Genomic DNA, 19593 nt, shown 5'->3' with positions numbered 1-19593 from the left:
GTCTTGAACACCTCCAAGGACGGGGCATCCACAACCTCCCTGGGCAGCCTGTTCCAGGGCCTAACCACTCTCCTAGTGAAGAACTTCCCCCTAATATCCAACTTAAATCTTTCCTCTTTCAACTTAAAACCATTTCCCCATGTCCTGCTATTGTCAGCCCTTTATCAGAAATAGCACAGGCCAGCAGGACTAGAAAGATTATCATCAATCTGTGGTACTCTGTGGCAATTGAAACAAGATTCGTATAGTTGCCCAGCCCCTAGTTTGTTCCATTCGTATCATAGTTCCTTAAAGAGAGAGCTCACCTCTTCCACCTTTAGTAGTGTTTAAGATTGCAGAAGAAATAAGTGAATAGCACCATGACTAAAAGGAGCAGCATCAGACCTATAAACCCTTACTAAATCCAAAAGAGCATGCACGAACTCTTAACCTGCTGTTTGATAAGGCCCATTAAACAGGTGGATTACTGTGATCCTATGCTCAGACTGACAGAATCAGTCTGACTCTGACCTCACACAAGTGCAAAAGAATTTCTGACTTTGTCCCTGTATGCTGCGTGCAGGGCTTTGGATAATGCTTAAACCACAAACACAGTTCAAGGTTATCATTTCACATTAACAAGGCTTGGCTGAGACAGTAATCTAAAGTAACCAATTAAGAATTGCAATGGGAACCTGTGCTGAAATCACAGAATTTTCTCTGTAAAACCTCTGGGTTACAGGCCTGATCTGGACACTGAAGCAGGACTGCAAGTCTGAGAGCTGTGGGAAGGGGGGCACTTGCAACCACCGCTTGCTTGCAATGAAACAGCTTGGAGCTTTCATTCTCTTCTCTTCAAGTAGTTTCACTACAGCTGAGTTTGCCACAAATAGATTCCACAGAATTAGTTTCTTGGTCTAAAAATGATCCAGTTACCTTTTTTTTTCCCCCAAAGTTCTGAGACTGCTTTTAGGCTGTGAGTTGGAATCCATCTGGGTGCTGGATATGCAGCGCTGCGTTGTTTTTTTCTCAAGGGAGGAAAAGCTGTGTTTATTGGAAGAACAGGAATAACCTACGTTCACATCTCAACCCTGCAATGTGCTTGTCACTGCAAGTTTTACTGGGTTCTTTAAGGATACTAATTACAGAAATACGTTGTTTAAGCACGTGCAGTTGCTGCAGTTGTTTTGCTGAAGCGTTAACAACTCAAAGACAAACATTATATTCAAAGTTAAAAACCTCAGCCTCAATTTTACAGCCACGGTTAATATCAGTGGTCAGAGATTTCAGGGCTAGGAGAGAGAATTTTGATTATTTGCCTTGTCTACCATGAAACTCAGTTTGTCAGATAGGAATGCCAATAACTTTTGTTTGGGGCTTTGTTTGAGTTAGATTGTTCTGCTGAAATTTAACACCTACAAAAGCAAACAAAACTTTTTCTTGCTTCTTATTTAAGCCATTATTTACTCACCATTGCTGCGTAGTGGCATTTGAAACATAATACTTAATTGCTTGTTGAAGCATAGAAAGAAGAAATCATTTCAAATACTCCCCATTGGCTACTATGGTGAAATGGTCTCCATAATCTTACTTGAAACAACAGTGCTATTGCAAAAGTCCTTAAGCACTGCACTAACTGTATTGCACGCTGCATTTTAATATAATTCCTATACAAAATCTTTTTCCTTTTTTTTCTTTTGCTGTCTCTTTTTTTTTTAAATAAGGGTGCAGACTGAACTCTGAGACAAGGAGGAACTTTGTGCAAGAGTCTGTGCTGTTATCTAAAGGATATTGTTTCTTATCTGTACAGATCCGTACAACACAGCTAAACCCACTGCAGTGATGAGTGAGCAGTTATTTCAGGCAATAGGGGTAGAGGGTAGGGAGTAATGCAAGGGAAGAGCACGTTTAGATATCAGCAGTACAGTAGAAGAGTATTCTTTGCTGTGACGTTGCTCACTTATGGGACAGTCTCCTAAAAGGGGCAGGAGAGTTGCAATTGAATCAAATTGGAGAAAGAAGGCCATGTTGCTGGAGGTAGTTGTGCTCAGAAAGAAACAGTTTGGATTGAAATGCTGCTTGGCAGCCAAGAGAGCTTTCTGGAGTCCTGTCCACATTGCTTTCTTGTGACACCTTAGCTGCAGGTCTCCAGGATGCTGGCACACCTCCTGTGCAGGGGGTCCACATGCCCCACGTAGGGACAGCTGGGTGGCATTCTTCACAAGGACATCCAGCTCTTAACTCCACCCCGTGAATCAGCCACACATTCACACCCAGTTTTGTTGTCGTTTCTAAGGCCCTTTTGGCATTCTCCTGTCCCATAGCATAAGGCTGGTGAAGCAAATAGCTAAACTCAGGACTGTTGGTCTTCCTACTCTTCTCGATGCTGCTGTCCTGTGCTGAGAGAAGCCATGGAGGGCTTGGCAACAGAACTGCCTCACAAGCCAGGCGTGCTGTGTCTGCATGGAGTGTGCTGAGCCCCCCTTGCAGGCTCTTGCAAACCAGCCTCAAAGACCAGTTTCTCACAGACAGTAGCCAAGAAGCTGCTTGTGGCCCCATGCCCAGAGTCTTGGACACTCTGAATTGAGGTCACACCTAGGAAGTCCATTTCAACGCACTGTGTCAAACCAGGCTGCATTACCTGGTATGGCCTGGTAACAAGCCCTTACATTAACTACACCCACATAAGAACCATGTTTGACCTTAAAACTGAACTCTGCAAAAGAAATCCATAATTGATGTTATGCTCACACCTCACTTCCCATCTGTCCTGGGAGACAGACCACAGTCAGGGAGAACAATGGAGAACAACCCACTTTGTTAGAGGAAAGGGCCATAGCAGTGTATACGTGCTCTTGCGCCAACATGGTTCACTCGTGTCTACAAGATGTTTTCAGCTCCTGGTCTCAGATCTGCAAGGCCGAATGGTATTGCTGGGAAAAAGAAGCAAACCAATTGAATACAGAAACTCTACTTCATGTTTGATTGCCACAACGACTATGATTTACCGCACCAAGATAATTAAACATACCAAACAATTAGCTCATGAACTCTCACCTCTGGGGTCACCAGATCCTCTGCCTCAACAGATACCAGGTGGAAGGACACAACACCCTCCTTTTTGTGTCCAGCAGCAGCTCACCCTTATCCTCCCACACTGTAAGTGCTTGAATGTCAAAACAGAGCCGTGGGCCAGCAAATCTGACTCCAAAAGCATTCCTAGCAATTACTGGGAGGATACGTGGATGAAACCACGGCACGAAAGGTGATCGTAAGGTTACATGTTATGTATAACCAAATAGATTTTCCCCCTCATCTCGCTTTTGTCTTTTATTAAAAGAGACCAAAGGATTCATTATGCAGCCTTTTAAAGAAAATCAGCCTATTAGTAAGCGAAACATAACTGAGCTGCGTTCTGCCTTGGAGCAAATCACATCTGTGTAAAGTCACGGTAACAGCTGAGGCAGCGCTCCAACTCTATTTCAAAGGTTCAAGTGGTACTCAATTAGTACCTAGCTCCTGAGTTACCTACTGCAGACAGGTGAAATTCACCTGCTATTTTAAAATAGTGTAATTATACTATTTTCCAAGGTGTTTTGAGGAGTTGCTAGTCAACACGTTACAAGACTCGGTGTTTATCTTTTGTGTCATGCGTCAGAGGTAATTACTTCACAAACTAGGTGTGTCACTGGGAAGCACTGAAAACTCCCTTTGTTTCAGGTTACCTGAATGCCACAGTATGGGAGGTGAGCAATAACCAACCCGATCCCCTTCTCCTCCAGTGAGGCCTCACAGAAGTTACTGGGAATGGTAGCCTCTTTGTTTCAGAGTTACTGGCCTTAAGGTAGCTGGGGCTGATTAGATAAGGCGACTCTATCTGCAGCCTTGATATAAAATGAATTTAGTTTGCCCTCACTGTGTAGCAAGGTCATTGAAAACTAATTAAGGATATATGTATCCATTTGTAAATTGTATATGAGCTGTTTGCTGTGAAACACAAATAGCTTTTTCTCATGAATGAATATTTAATTGAGGTACAGATCTAGGTAAGTCCTTACAAAATACCAGAGTTAGAATTCAGATCTAGTGAAAGTAGGCAGTGTTCTGCTTTGTTTAGCAATGCCATTCTGCTTCTACCTGCTTTGTATTTGGTCTTACATATTTATTGGTGCCCGCCTGTTTTCAACATTATTGTGTTATCTCAAAGCAAACAGAGGATTTCCCAAGAGACAGGAGGATTCTTGTACTTCAGCCTCCAGCTTAGTGTCTCACTCATGTACCAAGGTCCAAATTACCCTCCTTTATCCACAAGAGAAGCTTCCATTGAATATTCTTTTCTGATTCTGCATTGGTTGTTCCCTGTGCAGACTGAATTGCCTTTGGACAGCTGCCGTCTGTGGGAAGCAGGAAGAGCTTTTGCACCTAACATCGCTTTGAAATGCTCTTTTCTTTAAGAAGCAAGTGAAGCAGAGTAGGAAGGCTGATGTAATGCCAGTAATAAGCAACCTGATATTACTTATTAACGCTAGCCAATTTTATGCTACAAAGCATTCAAAGGGAGAAAGGTCTTGTTGCACAGAGCATTTAAATATTTGAAACTAGGCAAAACATGGTGAAAACGTCTGGAAGAGATGGTTCTGAGTGAAAAACAGGAAAAAAGGGGACCATCTGAGATTTACCAAGTAATCTTTGCAACAAGCAATTCCTTGTGTTTGAATTGGGGAAAAACAAGGGAAAACCCTCCTCTACTGTGATAGTTGGCATAAAACATCAGAGTAATGTACAGCTTATATTACTGACAGGTGAGGCAAGAACCATACTAGATCCTGGCTCAGTATTTAACCGTAAATTGCATTACTGACAGTGCACTTTCTGAAGTGGAATCAGAAAAACAACTACCAGTCGGTGCAAACAACTTCACAACCTATACTGAAAGAGCACTTTGCTTTGGAGAGAACTGGAAAGGTGGTAGAATCACTGTCACTTAGTCCCGAGTCTGAGATTTAAGGCCTTTCTAACTTTACAGCCCTGATTTGAGAATCACTGGGTGAAACCCAACAGCTTGCATTACGAAAGTCAAACAATATTCTGATCTTAAAAGCTGTGAGTCAGTATGATATCACAGGAAAAGAAAATATACTTGATATCCATTAATTGTACATTTTATTTTGTGTGCTTATTTTAGCCCCAGAATTCTGAATTTTGGCACTCTTAGCTGAGATAGCTTGTTAGTTTATTTTTTAACTCCTACAGCATCATCCTTACAGAGAGAGCAATATAAATTTCAATTCTGTGTGTTTTTTTTCTCTCTATCATTCACCTCCCTTTACTACTCATGCCTGCTGTAGGCACACATCTGCATTCCATTTATGAAGCACAAGAACTAAGTTGGTCAACATTACTCGACCTGCTCTTTTTGTCAGCACTGCCTTTATGCACCTCTGGTTAGATGCTTAAAAACAAGAAGAGTTGGTCCCTGTAGAAATAATTCAATCTTGCAGGGGGGTATTTGAAATACATGGCACTGAGCTCTGCTTCTAATCAGACTCCAAATAAAATAGCACAAAGGAAGGTATCAAGGTAAAATAGAGATTACCTGTGCAAGGGAACTCCCTTCCTCTTTCTTATCGTATGCATTAAGATCATTATTTCATTTTGAGACGTAAAAGCTGTGTTGCCCCTAGTTTCCATTTGCTTCCAGTCTTGAACAAACACGGCTAGATTTACATGCATAGAATAATCTTTACAAATCCAGAACATCGTGAACATCTATTGTCACCTAATGCATTTTTAAACAATGCTTTGTGATGTGGTGGTTCTCATTCAGCAGATTGAGCAAATTCTTATTACTTTTTTTTTTTTTTTAAATTTGTTTTCATTAATAAAATCAATAATTCACTGTGGATTTCAGTCACACAGACGATTACCATAGATTTTTTTTGCTTGATCACATGCATGTTTAAACTGTTTTTATCTAGTACGTCTCTGTACAATTCATTGATGGTCAAGCGGAGCGTCATGTAATCTCAAGGAGCAATTGTGGGTGCAGCTTGAAAACAAAATGATTGCAAAGATAAGGGTCTTCCAGCATGTAACTGCTGGATCATTTAACAGTGTTTATTTCCAGGCCTCAATTCGCCTAACCATTTCTTAGCACAAACTCACACTGGAAAAACACATTAACTGAACTTGGCAGAAGCTTCTCATTTAAGGAATAACAAAAAAATCAGGAACAAGCTTTGAGCTCTTTCACCATGTGTATCCCCTTCGAAAGAAACAAAAGAAACCTGGAGAATGTCAACAGTGCTGTGAAAGAAAACGCTCGTCCTCTGTGACCTGAATTTGTCGGGTTTTCATTAGGCTCAGTGTGGGCAGAGTAAGGAAGGAGCTCTCAGTTCAAGCAGAACTGGAACTCGACAGATCCTTGGCTGCTCTTCCTGGAGCGTGACAGTGCAGGAATTACAATGCCAATGTTTCAGGAATTCTAACTGGGAATGAACTGCCTATTCACAGTCATGCACAACGAAACAGAAGCTACTGTCAGTAATACCATATGACTACTTTCCTCCTACAGCTCTTAGAATTGACAAAGAAAACTATCCTCTTGATTTTAAACCTATATGAAGTGGCTCAGAATGTGGTATCCTTTCTTTTATCTGCTATGTTGACTGCCTGGACTTTAAGTTGTCAAAAGTAAGTCACTCTATGTTTCTAGTTAGAAAAAAATCCCAGGAGTAAAACTGCAAACAAATCACCAGAGATGCTGCAAGACTATTCCAACCATGCTTGGAAAATTGGGATCACACTTCCTATATTCAGAAACAAGAAACCATTGATTTTGTGTGTGCAAGCAAGAATGGTGTTTTTAGGACATAAGAGTCCACGCTTCCTAATTTCAGGATAATCACACTTAGGAAGATGTATTTTAACTAAAACATGGCTAGTGCCAAATCTGTTAAGCAAAACCACTTTATACTGATCCTGTCCAATTCTTTGAATTCATCAGTGCTTTATATCAAGTTGAAACAAGCAGAACAGCAAGATTAAATTGATTTCTCCTTAAAACAGATGGAAGGTCTTAAAATACAGTTTGGTTAGAGGGCAGTAAGGCACGGGAGCTGTTACAGGGAGCAAAACAGAAACTGGGTCCTGCTACTGACCTGCTGAGCAATTTAGGTCCTTTCATCACCTCCCCAGCTTTAGTAATTCCTGTAAGTTGTTAGTAATGCCATACTCTTAATAGAGCAGGTTAAGAACAAGTGTTGGATCAGTGCAGCTGTTAATCCTGTAACTTAAAGACTTCATTTTGATTTGGGTCTTATGCTCGATTGTGAGGTCTAGCACAAAATGCTGTAGTTAAAGTGCCCATAAAAGCTTTCTCTTGCTTAGCCAATACCTAAATCCAGAACCAACTGTGTTTCCTTTTATTATCTTATTTTTCAAATGTAAATTTTCCAAGCTTCTACATTTCAATCTGTTTTTTCATCTTTCTACTTCTACCCTAAACTGGCCTGATGAGAGCTGATTTCATGCCTGCTCTCATGTTCCTTTGCTCCTGACTCAAATGGCAATTCAGCCTGTAAGCATTATCAGATAGTGTAGTGTATTACACGTGATGCCCATGCTCCAAAAACTCAGCATGCTGTCAGGACACTATCAAGAAAGCCACAGAACTGAGAGCTTTCATCCCTTCTTTGGAGACTAAGCTAGTCTCCAAAGCTAGTCTGAGTTTAACTGTATCTGCAAAGGATGAATAGACTTTTGTATAAAAGGGAAGGAAGGGGTAGGATTATATACATTCCCATCCATTTGGGGAGGAAAGTAGGGAGTGAAATGTAAAGGAAGAAACTCGGGGACCCACAAGAGGGTTCCCTCACTTCAACAAAGACAACTTGCCGCCCTTCTGAACTAAGAGTTTAGTAACTCTCAGTGCTCTGTAGCCAAGGTGGTTTGAAAACACACCTTGCAAAAGGCAAAAGCCCAGGAAGGAGGTTAAGGGTCTCTGGCGAACGCTCTAACATGGCAATTGTTCTTTTCCTTCCACAGATGACAGTTCTGCCTGTCTGGGTTCAACATGTTCTCGTTGGTTGGGTTTGGGTGGAGCGGTGTTGAGTAAGCTGGTAGTTATGGATACCATTGAGGTATCTATCTTTCCCCATATATTGCAGGTGATTGTGGGAGAATGGCACAGGGTTATGTGCTGTGGCAAACAGGAACCTAGAGATTGTATGTTGCCACATTTAATTATTAGTCACCTAGATTCCTTTTGCCTCTGCTTCTTTGTAGTTAGGAAGCAATAGTAACTGCAATAAAAATTCTTCAGTTCTTCAATCAAGCCAAAATACGGTATTAATGGTAAGGAATGAAAATACCTACATGCCTTTTGCACCTATATGCCCCTCAAAAATAATCCAAGACCACCACATAGGGTTCTGAGCGAAGAGTGGCAACAACTAAGTTCTTATATTCCTTACCATTGCTTCTTGGGCTCAGCAGTCATATTCTGGCCTGCTTCACATCTAATACCATCCTACTGAATAAGGTGTGAGTCCCACCATAAACTTATTGCTTAAAAGAAGTCTCCTCACATACCATATGTTGTTAAATTAATCTGATTAAAGCTCATCCCAGTGGGATTGTTCTACCTGAAACCAGAGGCTGTAGCTGTTTCCCAGAAGTGTTTTATCTCATCTCCCTCAGAAGCCATTTAGCTTTGATTGTTTTTTCCTCACCTGCTGTTGCAAGCTGCTTCACATATGGCTCAGTTTTGACAGTAAGGCCCTCTCCTGCTTCCTAGGATCATGCAACAAGAAGGGAATATAGCTGTGAGTTCTACCAGTCTCTGCACCCCTCCCTTCTCTCAAATTTAAAGCAAAGGCAATTACCTCAATTGAATGTGGCACTACCAGTGACTGCCTAGTACTATCTGATACGGGACCTGGAGGAAAACTCAGGGCCGTGTTTTTGTTACTGTCCCTTGGCATTCCCCAGGGTCTCCACAACCCTTATCTTTGACACGTGCTGGCTGTTACCTTGTTTTGAAGCTTCCTTTCTTGAAATGAGGATGTTGAAGACAGCAGCTCGGATCTGCACGTTTCCTTACCCTCGCAGCTCACCCACATGCCATTGCCGGCACACCGGAAGACCTGTGTCCTATGGTCCGTTGCCTGTGACAACGTAAATACGATCTGTTCTCACACCCCAGCGGGCGGGAGGCCACAGCTCCTGCAGGCAAAGCACCTGGGGGCTGTGCAGGAGCAGGGCAGTGGATGAAGGGTGGGTATAGGCACAGACAGCGTGTCATCCATCTCTGCGTGTCTGCGAATCGGTTGGTTGGTTGCACAATCCTGATCTCAGAGCACGGCCAGCTGGAGCAGCCTGCTCACTGTATAGTTTTTAAACTTAGGTGGATTTTCAGACTTTTATTTCATGCTGAAAACGTGCTTTAATACAAAAAACCATTCTGCCTTTTGCTTGAAGAGGAGGCAGGGGCAGGTGCCGGTGCCGGTCGCCATGTTGCGGTGAGGGTCTCCCGCTTCTGGCCGGGCACGGGGCGTGGGCCGCACCTGTTGCATCGCTCCAAGGGCGCTCCCACCCGGGCCGGGGTCCTCGGTCCTCGCCCTGGGGTCTGGAAGCGCGGCCGGCTGGGCGTCGGGCCGCTGGGCGAGGCCGCCCCGTGCTCGCAGAGCGAGGGGGGGAGCGGTGGGGAATGGCCGGTGGCGGGTGAGTCACCCGCGGCCCCACCTGCTACTTAACTGCCGCCGGGCGGCCGGCGCCGCACTCGCGGGTTGTGCCGTCGCCGTGGCAGGGAGCGGCTCTCATTCCTCCTCCCCTTCACAGGGCGCTCGGCTGAGGCGGGGCAGCTGCTGCATGAGCGTTGCTCACTGGAGCCGGGGAAGCACTGACAGCGCTGAAAATGCCGAAACCGGTAAGTGAGGCGCGGGGGCTGCCCGCGTGTCCGGTGGGGTCGTGCCTCCCGTTGGATGAAGCCGCGCCGGGGCTCCGCCAAGGGCGCCCAGGGAAGCTCCGTGAGGCGCGGACGGAGCCGCGAGGTCCCGCGGAAGCTCCGGAGCCGCCCGAAAGGCAGCTTCGAACGGGAGGAGCGGGCGGAACGGCTCGGCGGCTCGATTCAAACGCGGAACCGCCCTAGGGAGCCATGCTGAAACTTGGGCCGCTCGCCCAGCGGCGGTTGGAGGGGAGGGCCGCGCCCCGGGGCTGCTCAATGCCGTGCCCGGCAGGGAGCCGGCCAAGGCCGGGAGGCTGCGGGCCTCGGAGCGCCCCGACCGGGATCAGGGGTGCTCGTCGGGCGCCGAAAGGAAGGGCTTAGTGTGCTGCCAGGTCCGTGAGGTGGCGAAACAGCACCGGCTCTCACTTGGTATTTGTGAATGCTGAATGACAGGTCCTCGTTTCTTGCCTTCGTGATTAAAAACTTAAGGTTCAGGGGATCATTGTACCGCTCCCCACGGTGCTACCGCTGGGTCTGTTGCCAGGTAGCCTCTAACAGTCTTCGTTAAAGCGTTTCTGTTCTTTGCTTTCCTTTTTTTTCAGTTGAACCAACTTGAATACCTTCAAACTTTCTTGTTGTGGGAGCCCCCTCCTGCGTCGGTTTGCTCATGGTTTTGTTTTTTTTTCAGACTGTTTTGCTTTGAATTCTGCTGCCACCCTGGCAGTTAGAAACGGTAATTCCCTTGAGGAGCTGGCTGGTGCAGAGCTGCCTGTGCTCATGGAAGCAGACAGCTTTGGAACTCTGAAGAGCATAACCAGAGCAGATTGTGGCTGTCTGTTTCCAACAGAGGCAGCACTTAAAGCACAGCACAGTAAAGAACTTCCAAGATTATTAGCTACACCCTTTGGAAGGAGACTAGACGAGCTTATCCTTGGGGTAATGAGCAATGGATGTTCTGCTACTGTAACGCTGAATTTAACTTAGTTAAGAAGAGCTTAGATTAATTTACACTGCAGATTCTGTAAACTTAGGGGGAACAAATGAGGAAAAAAACTCTTCCTTTGAATTCTTTGAAGAGTGCTAAATCTTCATTCTCCCTGGATGTATTTAATCAACAGGAGGCGATATTGGAAGCCATGAGTAGGTGTGGGAAAAATCTCTTTATCTCTCTGCGGAAGGACAGCCATGCTTTAATGGTTTCTGAGACGTGACCTACTGTCCGGGATATATGGAGAAGACTCTGTTCAGTTTGTGTGGAATAAGCTCTTCTTTTTGCAACCTGCATTCGGTCCCCACCTTTCAATGGGGCTGACTGCCACCTTAGTGAATGCAGATGAGGAGAATTCTGTGGAGGATGTCTGAACAGAATGCTTTGGTCTGACTGCTGCAGATCGAGACGGTGTGTTTGGATCCTTCAAATCCAGCTCATTTGTTCTTAGTGCAGCTAAATAGGATTCCTATCACTTTGCAGGGTGAGGTAGGGACGGGTGTGAAGTTGTCGCTCCAGAGCAGAACTGTGCTCAGAAGGAGAATGATAAGAGCCTTTGATGTGTGTGGGGACTGATACCGTGAACTCGTAGGAAATGAAGAGGCAGTTTTTGTTTGATAGGTCAAATACAAAGGTACAAAATAGATTCTACCTACACTTGTTCATGTGTGTCTTGTCAGCTTGGCATAAGTAAATACAATGTTGTTTGGCAGACCTCGTGCTGATAGGGATGTGGTTTTACAAGCCGGTCATCGGTTGTCATCTTAAACATTTTATGTCTAAGCAGATAATTACCACCACGGTTTCAGCATTTGCTTTCTACCTGTCCCCAAAGCAATGAAGGTAAACTTCCATACAGAGCTTTTGTTGTTAGAAAAAATACGTGCACAGAGAGCTTACAGACTGGAATTCAGTCTTTCACACTAAATAAGTCCAGTGAGAGTAAAACATGAGTGATTTTGTATTTTAGTAATGTACCATAGTGAAGTACTAGAAAGCCAAGTGCACGCCAGGTTCTGTACCGGTGCTTTATCGCTGTTTGTTGGATCAGACACACGTCTAGAGTGCTCAAAATAAATCTTGGCAACGTTTCAGGAAATAATTCTGAGATCTTTGATAATAAAGACAACTGTTAATTCCTAATTTATAATTAAACACAGACTTTCTGCCACGTATAACAGTTATAGAGTAACGAGATCACTGGGGTGTGCTGTAAATATGTAACTTCTGGTTCTCAGCTCTTAAGGGTTTTAGGTGGAAATTCACCAGCAGTTCAGAAGCTGAACTTCCATCTAGTCTGAATGATAGTTCATAAGGTTTCACAAATGGTAAATTATTGCATAAAGAAACAGAAGAGATGTTATCTTGTCCAAATCTTGCTTTGTTTTCTGAGAACAAGCAAAGTGTGCAATAAACTGACTTGATCAGCGTTGCATCTTTTCTTTACTGAAGTGTCTGTGTGTGCACTGTGTTTTCCCTTGATCTGTATGTTACTAGCTTATTTCTGTTTGACTCATTGCATGGATGGTGTTCCAGCTGAATTACATCCTTTGGCAAAGCAAGCCAGTCACATAGAGCCACAGGGCTGCGGGCTACTGAGCATTACTTACAGAAGGAGAAGGAAATGTGATCTCTGCTCCAGAGACCTGTTAATTTGATCTGACCTATCAGCATTCTGTGGTCCTTTTTTGAAAGTAGATTATTCTTTCTCCTCTTAGGAAATCTTGAGAGGGGAAAGGAAGCATCACAAGAAATGATGTCAGCTTTGCAGTAGAGCATTTCAAGTAATGCCACACGAGAACCTTTAATACATCTGTGTTTTTGTAACAGTCTTAAAGATAGGTCAGCAATACATGCAGTCTATCAACTTCTGGTGCTAAAAGAGAATACAGGGAGAATATCCAGGCACCATTTTCTAATGTGTTTAATAATAGCTTATGTTCAGAGAGCTGAGCATACCAACAATACCTGCCAGTGTTGGGGGGCATAGTGTTGATGCAGAGAGCCATCATATGTAGGAGTAGAAAGCACATATGTTATAAAACAAACTAAAAACACCAAAACCTATCCTAATAATAATTAGTTAATTAATAATAATTAAACTTGGAGGTGTGGTGGAAAGAGGTCCCTCAATGTGTAGAACAGATTGATATGAATTAGTTGTTGATAGGATGGACTGTCTTGTCCATTGATCTGCAATGTGTGGGGTTTCCCTGATGGAAAGCACTAATAGAAGGTGTTAGGAAAATTCTTGAAGATAGGTTGTCGTTTCTGTTTTTGTCCAGAAAACACAAATTCTAAGCAGAACCTGGAGAAGGATTTGGGGTTGATTGTAGGAGGAAGGCCTCCTCGCAAAAGGGGAGATAGTTTAGTTTAAAATATGAAGGATTTAACTATCAAAGAAAGGGAGGATTTGCTTTAGGCAAGGCTTATAGTTAAGGGGACTTGTGAATATCAGAGCAGTTCAGTTTCTGGTTGCTTTCTCCCCTTGGAGTGTTCTAAGACCTAATGCCCTTAATTAAGATAAAGTCTGATGAGGACACATTGTAGTGCTGCTGCCTGTAGGAGTGTGCAGCTGGAACTGATGACTCAAAAGGCTTTTCCCAGTCCTGTGTTATTAATGTTCTAGTGTGTGCCTGGCACCAAGTGGTTAGACAAGTCCTCCATACCTGTTTGTTATTGAATATACATGCATTCTAAAAATGGACATGAGGACGGCATGTAAGTCTTCAAGGCAAACCTTTATCGGTCTGTGAACGCTTAATGGCATTACAATTCAATGTTTGTCATAAGCCAACCGGAAGAGCTAGAAGTGTAGCAACAGGGATTTACTCTAAAAACTAATAATCATTGATATTTTCTAGATCTTCCCAATTTTGTCTTAACTGTGTCTTCTAACTGCACGTGATAGTTTGGTCTTCAATTTCTTCACAGCAGATTTCTATAACAGGGCTGAAATAAAAAGAAAAACCTTTAGAGATAGTAAGTAATTAACATACTCTTAGCTTATGGGTAGCTATGGATTTATGCAGTAATAAGATAGGTTTTTTTTCTTGTGAGCACAAATTGCAATATGTCAGATGATACGGTATTTAGTGTGGTTGATACCAAGGGTGCACACAGTGGTGCAAAATGGAAGAAACTTAATATCAACCAATTGTGCAGTCTCACCCCAGGCTTCAAAAGGAAGTTGAAGGATTCTACTATTAGTAAGTGTAGGGAATAGTTAACAAATAGTTAAAGGTGGAAGAGAATGAGCTCACAATTGTGCCAAAATCCAAATTACTGTATGAGCTGAATAAGCATTCCTGAGGTCAGTCTGTTCTTGCTAGCTGCCTTAGAGAAATCAAGTGTTAACTGTTCACGTTAGACACTACTTAAAGAATTTCTCGGCCTTCTTGAAGGACAGAGGGTGGAGATAAGCCTTCCTGTTCTCCTTCCGTCCATGTGAACGTCCTCCTCTGTTCTCAGTAAATAAATAAATAAAAAATCAGTGACATGTCAGGACTTTTTGAGAATAATTCTTCTTGATGCCTACTGAAGGTTCCTGCTTCAGCGTCGTTGTTGTTTGGCACGCTGTGTCCGAAGGGCTTTATGTGCACTGTAAATCCCATAATCACTCAATTGACCTTGAAGGAAGGCAGTGCTGCCTAAGATCGTTGAACCACACTACGCACTGTTAAGTAATATATCTTGGCTGTGCCGCGGGGTTGTTTTTGAAACCTGGTTTCAGCATTAGGTAATACTTAGTCTCTGAGCTGAGAAATGCTTCTCCATGGAAGCAACTGAAGTTTCAGGCTTTTACTGAGCAGTGCACAGAATTTTTTCCTTCTAGGAAGAGGAAACAGTCCTTTCCATGTGAGTCTATAAAGAAGGCTTAGGTTGGCGTTACAATTAAGTACATTGCCTCTACTCTGCGTATTTGTTCAGATCCAGGTTTTGTTTCTAGCCACTGCTTCATAGTGTCTTGATGAGTTACCTGTCTTCAGCTTTGAGAGAGCATGGGTAACGTGTGCTGAGCTGGGACTAATGAGCATCTGACACCATCAGCTGCCAATTAAAATAAAAATCCCAAGTCAGAATTAAACCCAGGACTCTGAACTTCTGAGAGAGGGGGAGAAACTGTTTCTTAGCAGCAGTGACTGTTGTGTTTGGCTGTCTGTTGTGTAGGTACCATGGAAGAGGTGCTGGGACTCCTTGTACAGCTTCTGTAACCTTTGCTAGTTCTGAGTTTTCAGTGTGGAATTGCCACATCATCTTATGTGGCAATTGTTTCTCTTCAGCTTCCATGAGCAAGTGCTCTAGTTATTGTGTAAAGCTGAGAGACATCACTACCACGGTCTCTTTCTTGATTTTTCCACATGGAAACATCCAGATTTGCTGTTGCAGTCCAGCCTTGATGTGGGATGTGTGTGAGAGGCTTCTCTGGGGATGCCAGTGTGTGCACACCCAGCTGATAATGTTGAACTAAATGGTGATTCTCAGTTCTGCCAAGAGACCAGCATTCGGCAGGTGCATAGAGCAGATCTGCAGCCTGCCTGCTAAGTAAAGAAATGGGATCTGAAGAATCTCCTTCTTGTACTAGGGTGCCTGAATTTTGCCTGACCAGCCCAGTAGGGGACTTCAAAGACTGTTGTAGGATCTTGGTTGCGGAGTTCTTTGTCAGAGCTAAAGTTATTCTTTAACATATAGAATACGCTTTAATTGTGAAAGCTTAGCTGGATTAACTTTTTTATCTTTGTAAATAGGTAATTATACCATGTTCCTGATGGTTGAAATGTGCAAACTGGCAGGTGGGTTCCATAACTGATCTGTAACTCAGAGTGGGAGAAAACAGCTTCCTCTCTTAAAAACTGCTGCAGCCTTGCAGGCAAAGTTTCCAGAGTTACGTTTTTTGCCCCCTTTCTGAATTGCTGTACTTGTTGCTTCAGTAGTGAAGGACCTGTGTAGTTTCATCTCAGAAGTCCTCACACTGTTTTAGTGGTCAGAAAGGAATATTTTGCTAATCTTTCCACTAATTTTTCCTATACTATCCATTATGTCACAAGAGCAATCTGTTTGTGATTAGCTGACGTTCCAGGACTTGCAATGACCTACCTTTATCTGGGAGCAAATAGTACCTGTTGCACGCTGTTTGAAGTACCTTGTTGGGAAGTGTAAGCACTGCAGTGTAATGGACGTAGATCAGGCTGTCGAGCTATCACAGGTGATCACATCATATAATCCCTCTCATAAATTTTGCAAACGCCACGTGATGTGTTCCAACGAAGTCCATGAGATAAAATTAAAGGACCTGATTACAGAACAGGTATAACAGAAGGGTGGGGCATCAAACCAATAAATCCCTCTTTGACAAATGGATTCATAACTGGAATGCAGAATGAACATACATCATTACCTAGACTTGTGTGACATGTTACACTGCTATTTCTCCTTAAGTAAATGCAGTTTGTGTCCTTCCTCTACACTGATCTCTTCAAGAATGTGACTGGCCTTGCCAGGTCAAGGAGAAAGGCCCTCTAGCCAAATACTGCGCTTCTGCTGTTGGCCAAAAGCTGATGCTTAAGGAAGAGCATTTGAAAGATACACATAATTGCTTTCCTATGAACTGCTGAGATATTGGAGGCTGGAAGTTCCTATACAATGAGTTAATAAGTTCTGTGAACTTGTCTAGCCTCCTGTTGAAAACATGTGAACTCCTGTATTCAGAGTATGCCGTAATGAGGCTGTCCTAGATAACCTTCACAGTATTTGGAAAGTTATCTACAGAATTCCTTGCTACAGCACTGTTTGAAGAATTACTTTCTCTTGCTTAGAACTGACCAGTTTTGATGCCCTGTTCATTCTGTTGATAGAGGCAGTGAGCGTTCTTGGGCTTTGTCTGCTCTGTTCATATTACCTGTGTTGTTATATGCTTCTATGTCCTAACCTTGGTTAACTTTCTTCCAAGCTGAAATCCTTACCACTTTGGTTCCTCCTTGCATGGAATAATTTCCATGCAAACTTCATCTAGTTCATGTCTGATGCAAAATACTGCCTTGTCTCCTGCGACTTCTACCTCTGGGAAGAGCGCAGTTGCTGAAAATCACAGAATCACAGAATAATCAAGGTTGGAAAAGACCTAGAAGATCATCTAGTTCAACCATTACTAATACTTCCCGGTTAAATCATATTCCTCAACACAACATCCAAATGCTTCTTGAACGCTCCCATGGTCGGTGACTCCACCACCTCCGTGGGCAGTGCATTCCAATGCCTGACCACCCTTTCCGAGAAGTAATAAATGTTTCTTCAACCATTGGTTCTTGATTGCAAACTCTCAGCATAATCCTGAGAGCAAGTCACAGCTTCTCCTTGTGTTCACGTACTCTGTTCCACTCCAATCTGATGTGCCCTTCTTCCACTTCAGAAGTACAATCACTGTATCTTGTGCTAATACTGCTCATACTGGGTCTGTTGAAACACTGCTGAGAGCTGACAGGTTGTGTGAGCATCGAATTTTTGACTCTTCAGAATTATGTTTTGTGTATGTGTGCAAACTGTTCTAGAATCTATGTCTTTGCATAAGCACTGGAATAAAAGGCACCAGTATTGGTGCTTAGGTTAATGGAAGGCTTTGAGGCTAGTGCAGCTTTTTGTCAGATGATTCATGCCTTCAGACCCTGCTTCTCTTTGTTGTGAATTTGTACTGTGAAGCTCAGCTGCTATTAAGCTATTGCCCTCCTATTGTTTCCAAATGAAATGCCAAACTTAGGTAATGGTGTTTGTGCTTTGGATCCATGCTGTGAGATGCTCAGGTATTCTGTGTGGATTGCAGGAGGATCCTGGTACATTACATAGTTGACTGGTGCAAGTATTAGAGAGATTAAGTTACTTTTAAAGACTGTAAAATTAGAATAAAACTTGAAAGCTTCAACCTCAGTATTATCTGCATTTGGCCCAATGTTGACATTTATGATGGAAGACCAACTGAATGATCTGATTCATTCTGAACTGTCTGACTTTGTGAGATGAAGCTTATTTGAGGATTGGTTGTGAGGTCTTCTATAAACTTGGTGTATAAGGCCTTCATTTTGCATCTTCATTATGTTTAATTAGATGCAATGGTTGTAATGACAAAACAGACTATGTATGAAGGAGTTGGATCCAGTGGCCTCCAGCTTCCCTCTGTTTATCCTTTAGGAACAAAGGACCAATTGTTCTTAAATCTGTCCTAACGTTCAGTGAGGGCAGCAGGCTCATCCAAGCAGTAGGTCTCACTCTACTGTTGCTTTGTGCTTGTACATAGATATTCCCGTTGTACAGCATCAGAGAGTCTCTAAAGTTTATTTTTCCTTTACAAAAGAGCAGCTTAAACCCTCCTATTACTTCCCGACTTGGTCTGTGTTGAGAGTAAACCATCCGGAGCCAGCAGAGAAAGTAAGATTGAGCATTTTAGATGAAAAACCTCTGAGCTCTGTAGCAGAAAGATGACTTAAGGGGTCAAACTTAGACTGCATTGCTTTATGGTTTGTTAGAACCTAGGGATGCCCCCTCAGTAATTTTAGAGTTGTAAAAAACAAAGAGAATTTTAATGCTTAAAAAGCTACTTTGTATCAATTCTTAATTTTCTTCCTAACTGGAGACAGTGATGAAGCTTGTTAGGGAAGAGTTGAGGGAAACCTTTGGGCTGGTGAAGAAAGTTGATGGGTTATTTTTGTGTTCTTGTTTTTTTTTCTTTCTAATTATTATTTTTATTCTCTCTTGGCTTTTCTCTTTCACCGAGCAGCTTATGTTACCTGAACAGAACTGACCAAAGGTCAGAGGAGACTGCTGGATGTCTGCAGCTGAGATCTTCTCACTTGGGAGCAAGGACAGTTAAAGATACAGGGTTATGCACGTTTCCCATGCCTGTGTCAAATGCTCATGATCTTCTGGCATGCAGGGAGTTACTCCTTGACCTTAGATAAAGAAGTGAAATGCAGTAATGACTGCTGCTCAGCTTTTCACACACATGCCTGCTATACAGCTTCATTATATACTGATAGAAGATATCAGGCTCTGCTTAAAGAAACTGAAATGGTTGTATAATTTAGTATACATCTGATGCATATCTAGGCTAAATCAGTTTGAATTTGCATTTTGGAATTAGCTTCATGCTTAATAGTATGTAAGGTTTCATGCTGTCTCTCAAAGAAGAGCCAAGTGACCTCAGTGCAAAACCAAACCTAATAGATTGGCATTCTTCTAATCTCTTTATGTTTGCTTAGGGGGAAAATGAAGTTCGTTCTGAAATTTCAGCCTGCTTTGTTAAAACTGGAATTTCTGGATGACTCCCCAGACATGAGTAGGTTTCCCCACCTACATGCACAACCCCTGACCTTCGTCACAGGATCATAAAGTTTTAGGGGCTGGGAAGGACCTCTAGAAATCAAATCCAGCTATTATGGAACTTCCTGTGTTCCAATGTGTACCCGTTGCCCCTTGTTGTATTGTTGCTTACCAGTGAAGAGTCTGTCCCCATCAACTTGGCTCCTGCACTTTAGATGTTTATAAGCAGCCTTCTCTATACAGGATAGTCCTATGTCTCTCAGCCTTTCCTCATGCAGGAGATCCAGAAGAGTCTTTGGCTTTGAGATGTCATGTCAACATTTTTCTTGGCTTCTCTTCAAATTACTTTCTCTCTTAAAGAAAAACGGCA

General features: G+C 42.9%; 2 protein-coding genes and 1 long non-coding RNA gene across 4 annotated transcripts in view; 2 read left to right on the top strand and 1 right to left on the bottom strand.

Moving 5' to 3' along the window:
• Nucleotides 1–9652, bottom strand: part of TAGAP (T cell activation RhoGTPase activating protein) — a 56618-nt gene extending 46966 nt beyond the window's left edge. For both annotated transcript variants that reach the window (XM_015858329.2, XM_015858331.2), the window contains exon 1: nt 9012–9652. The gene's annotated coding sequence lies outside the window, so the exon portion shown is untranslated. The remainder of the gene's footprint in view (nt 1–9011) is intronic.
• Nucleotides 9653–9774: 122 nt separating this feature from the next.
• EZR (ezrin) overlaps nt 9775–19593 on the top strand; it is a 32825-nt gene continuing 23006 nt past the window's right edge. Inside the window, exon 1 of the mRNA XM_015858334.2 lies at nt 9775–9907. Coding sequence (XP_015713820.1) covers nt 9896–9907 — 12 coding nt within the window. The 5' untranslated portion in view covers nt 9775–9895. The remainder of the gene's footprint in view (nt 9908–19593) is intronic.
• On the top strand, nt 9914–12342 carry LOC107311638. Its single transcript, XR_001554174.1, has 2 exons — nt 9914–10861; nt 11044–12342. It is a non-coding gene; the product is annotated as an uncharacterized LOC107311638 (long non-coding RNA).

This window comes from Coturnix japonica, chromosome 3 (assembly GCF_001577835.2).
Source record: "Coturnix japonica isolate 7356 chromosome 3, Coturnix japonica 2.1, whole genome shotgun sequence".
Classification (NCBI taxonomy): domain Eukaryota; kingdom Metazoa; phylum Chordata; class Aves; order Galliformes; family Phasianidae; genus Coturnix; species Coturnix japonica.
Note: the sequence above shows the minus strand (reverse complement) of the source record. Positions and strands in the feature narration are given on the sequence as shown.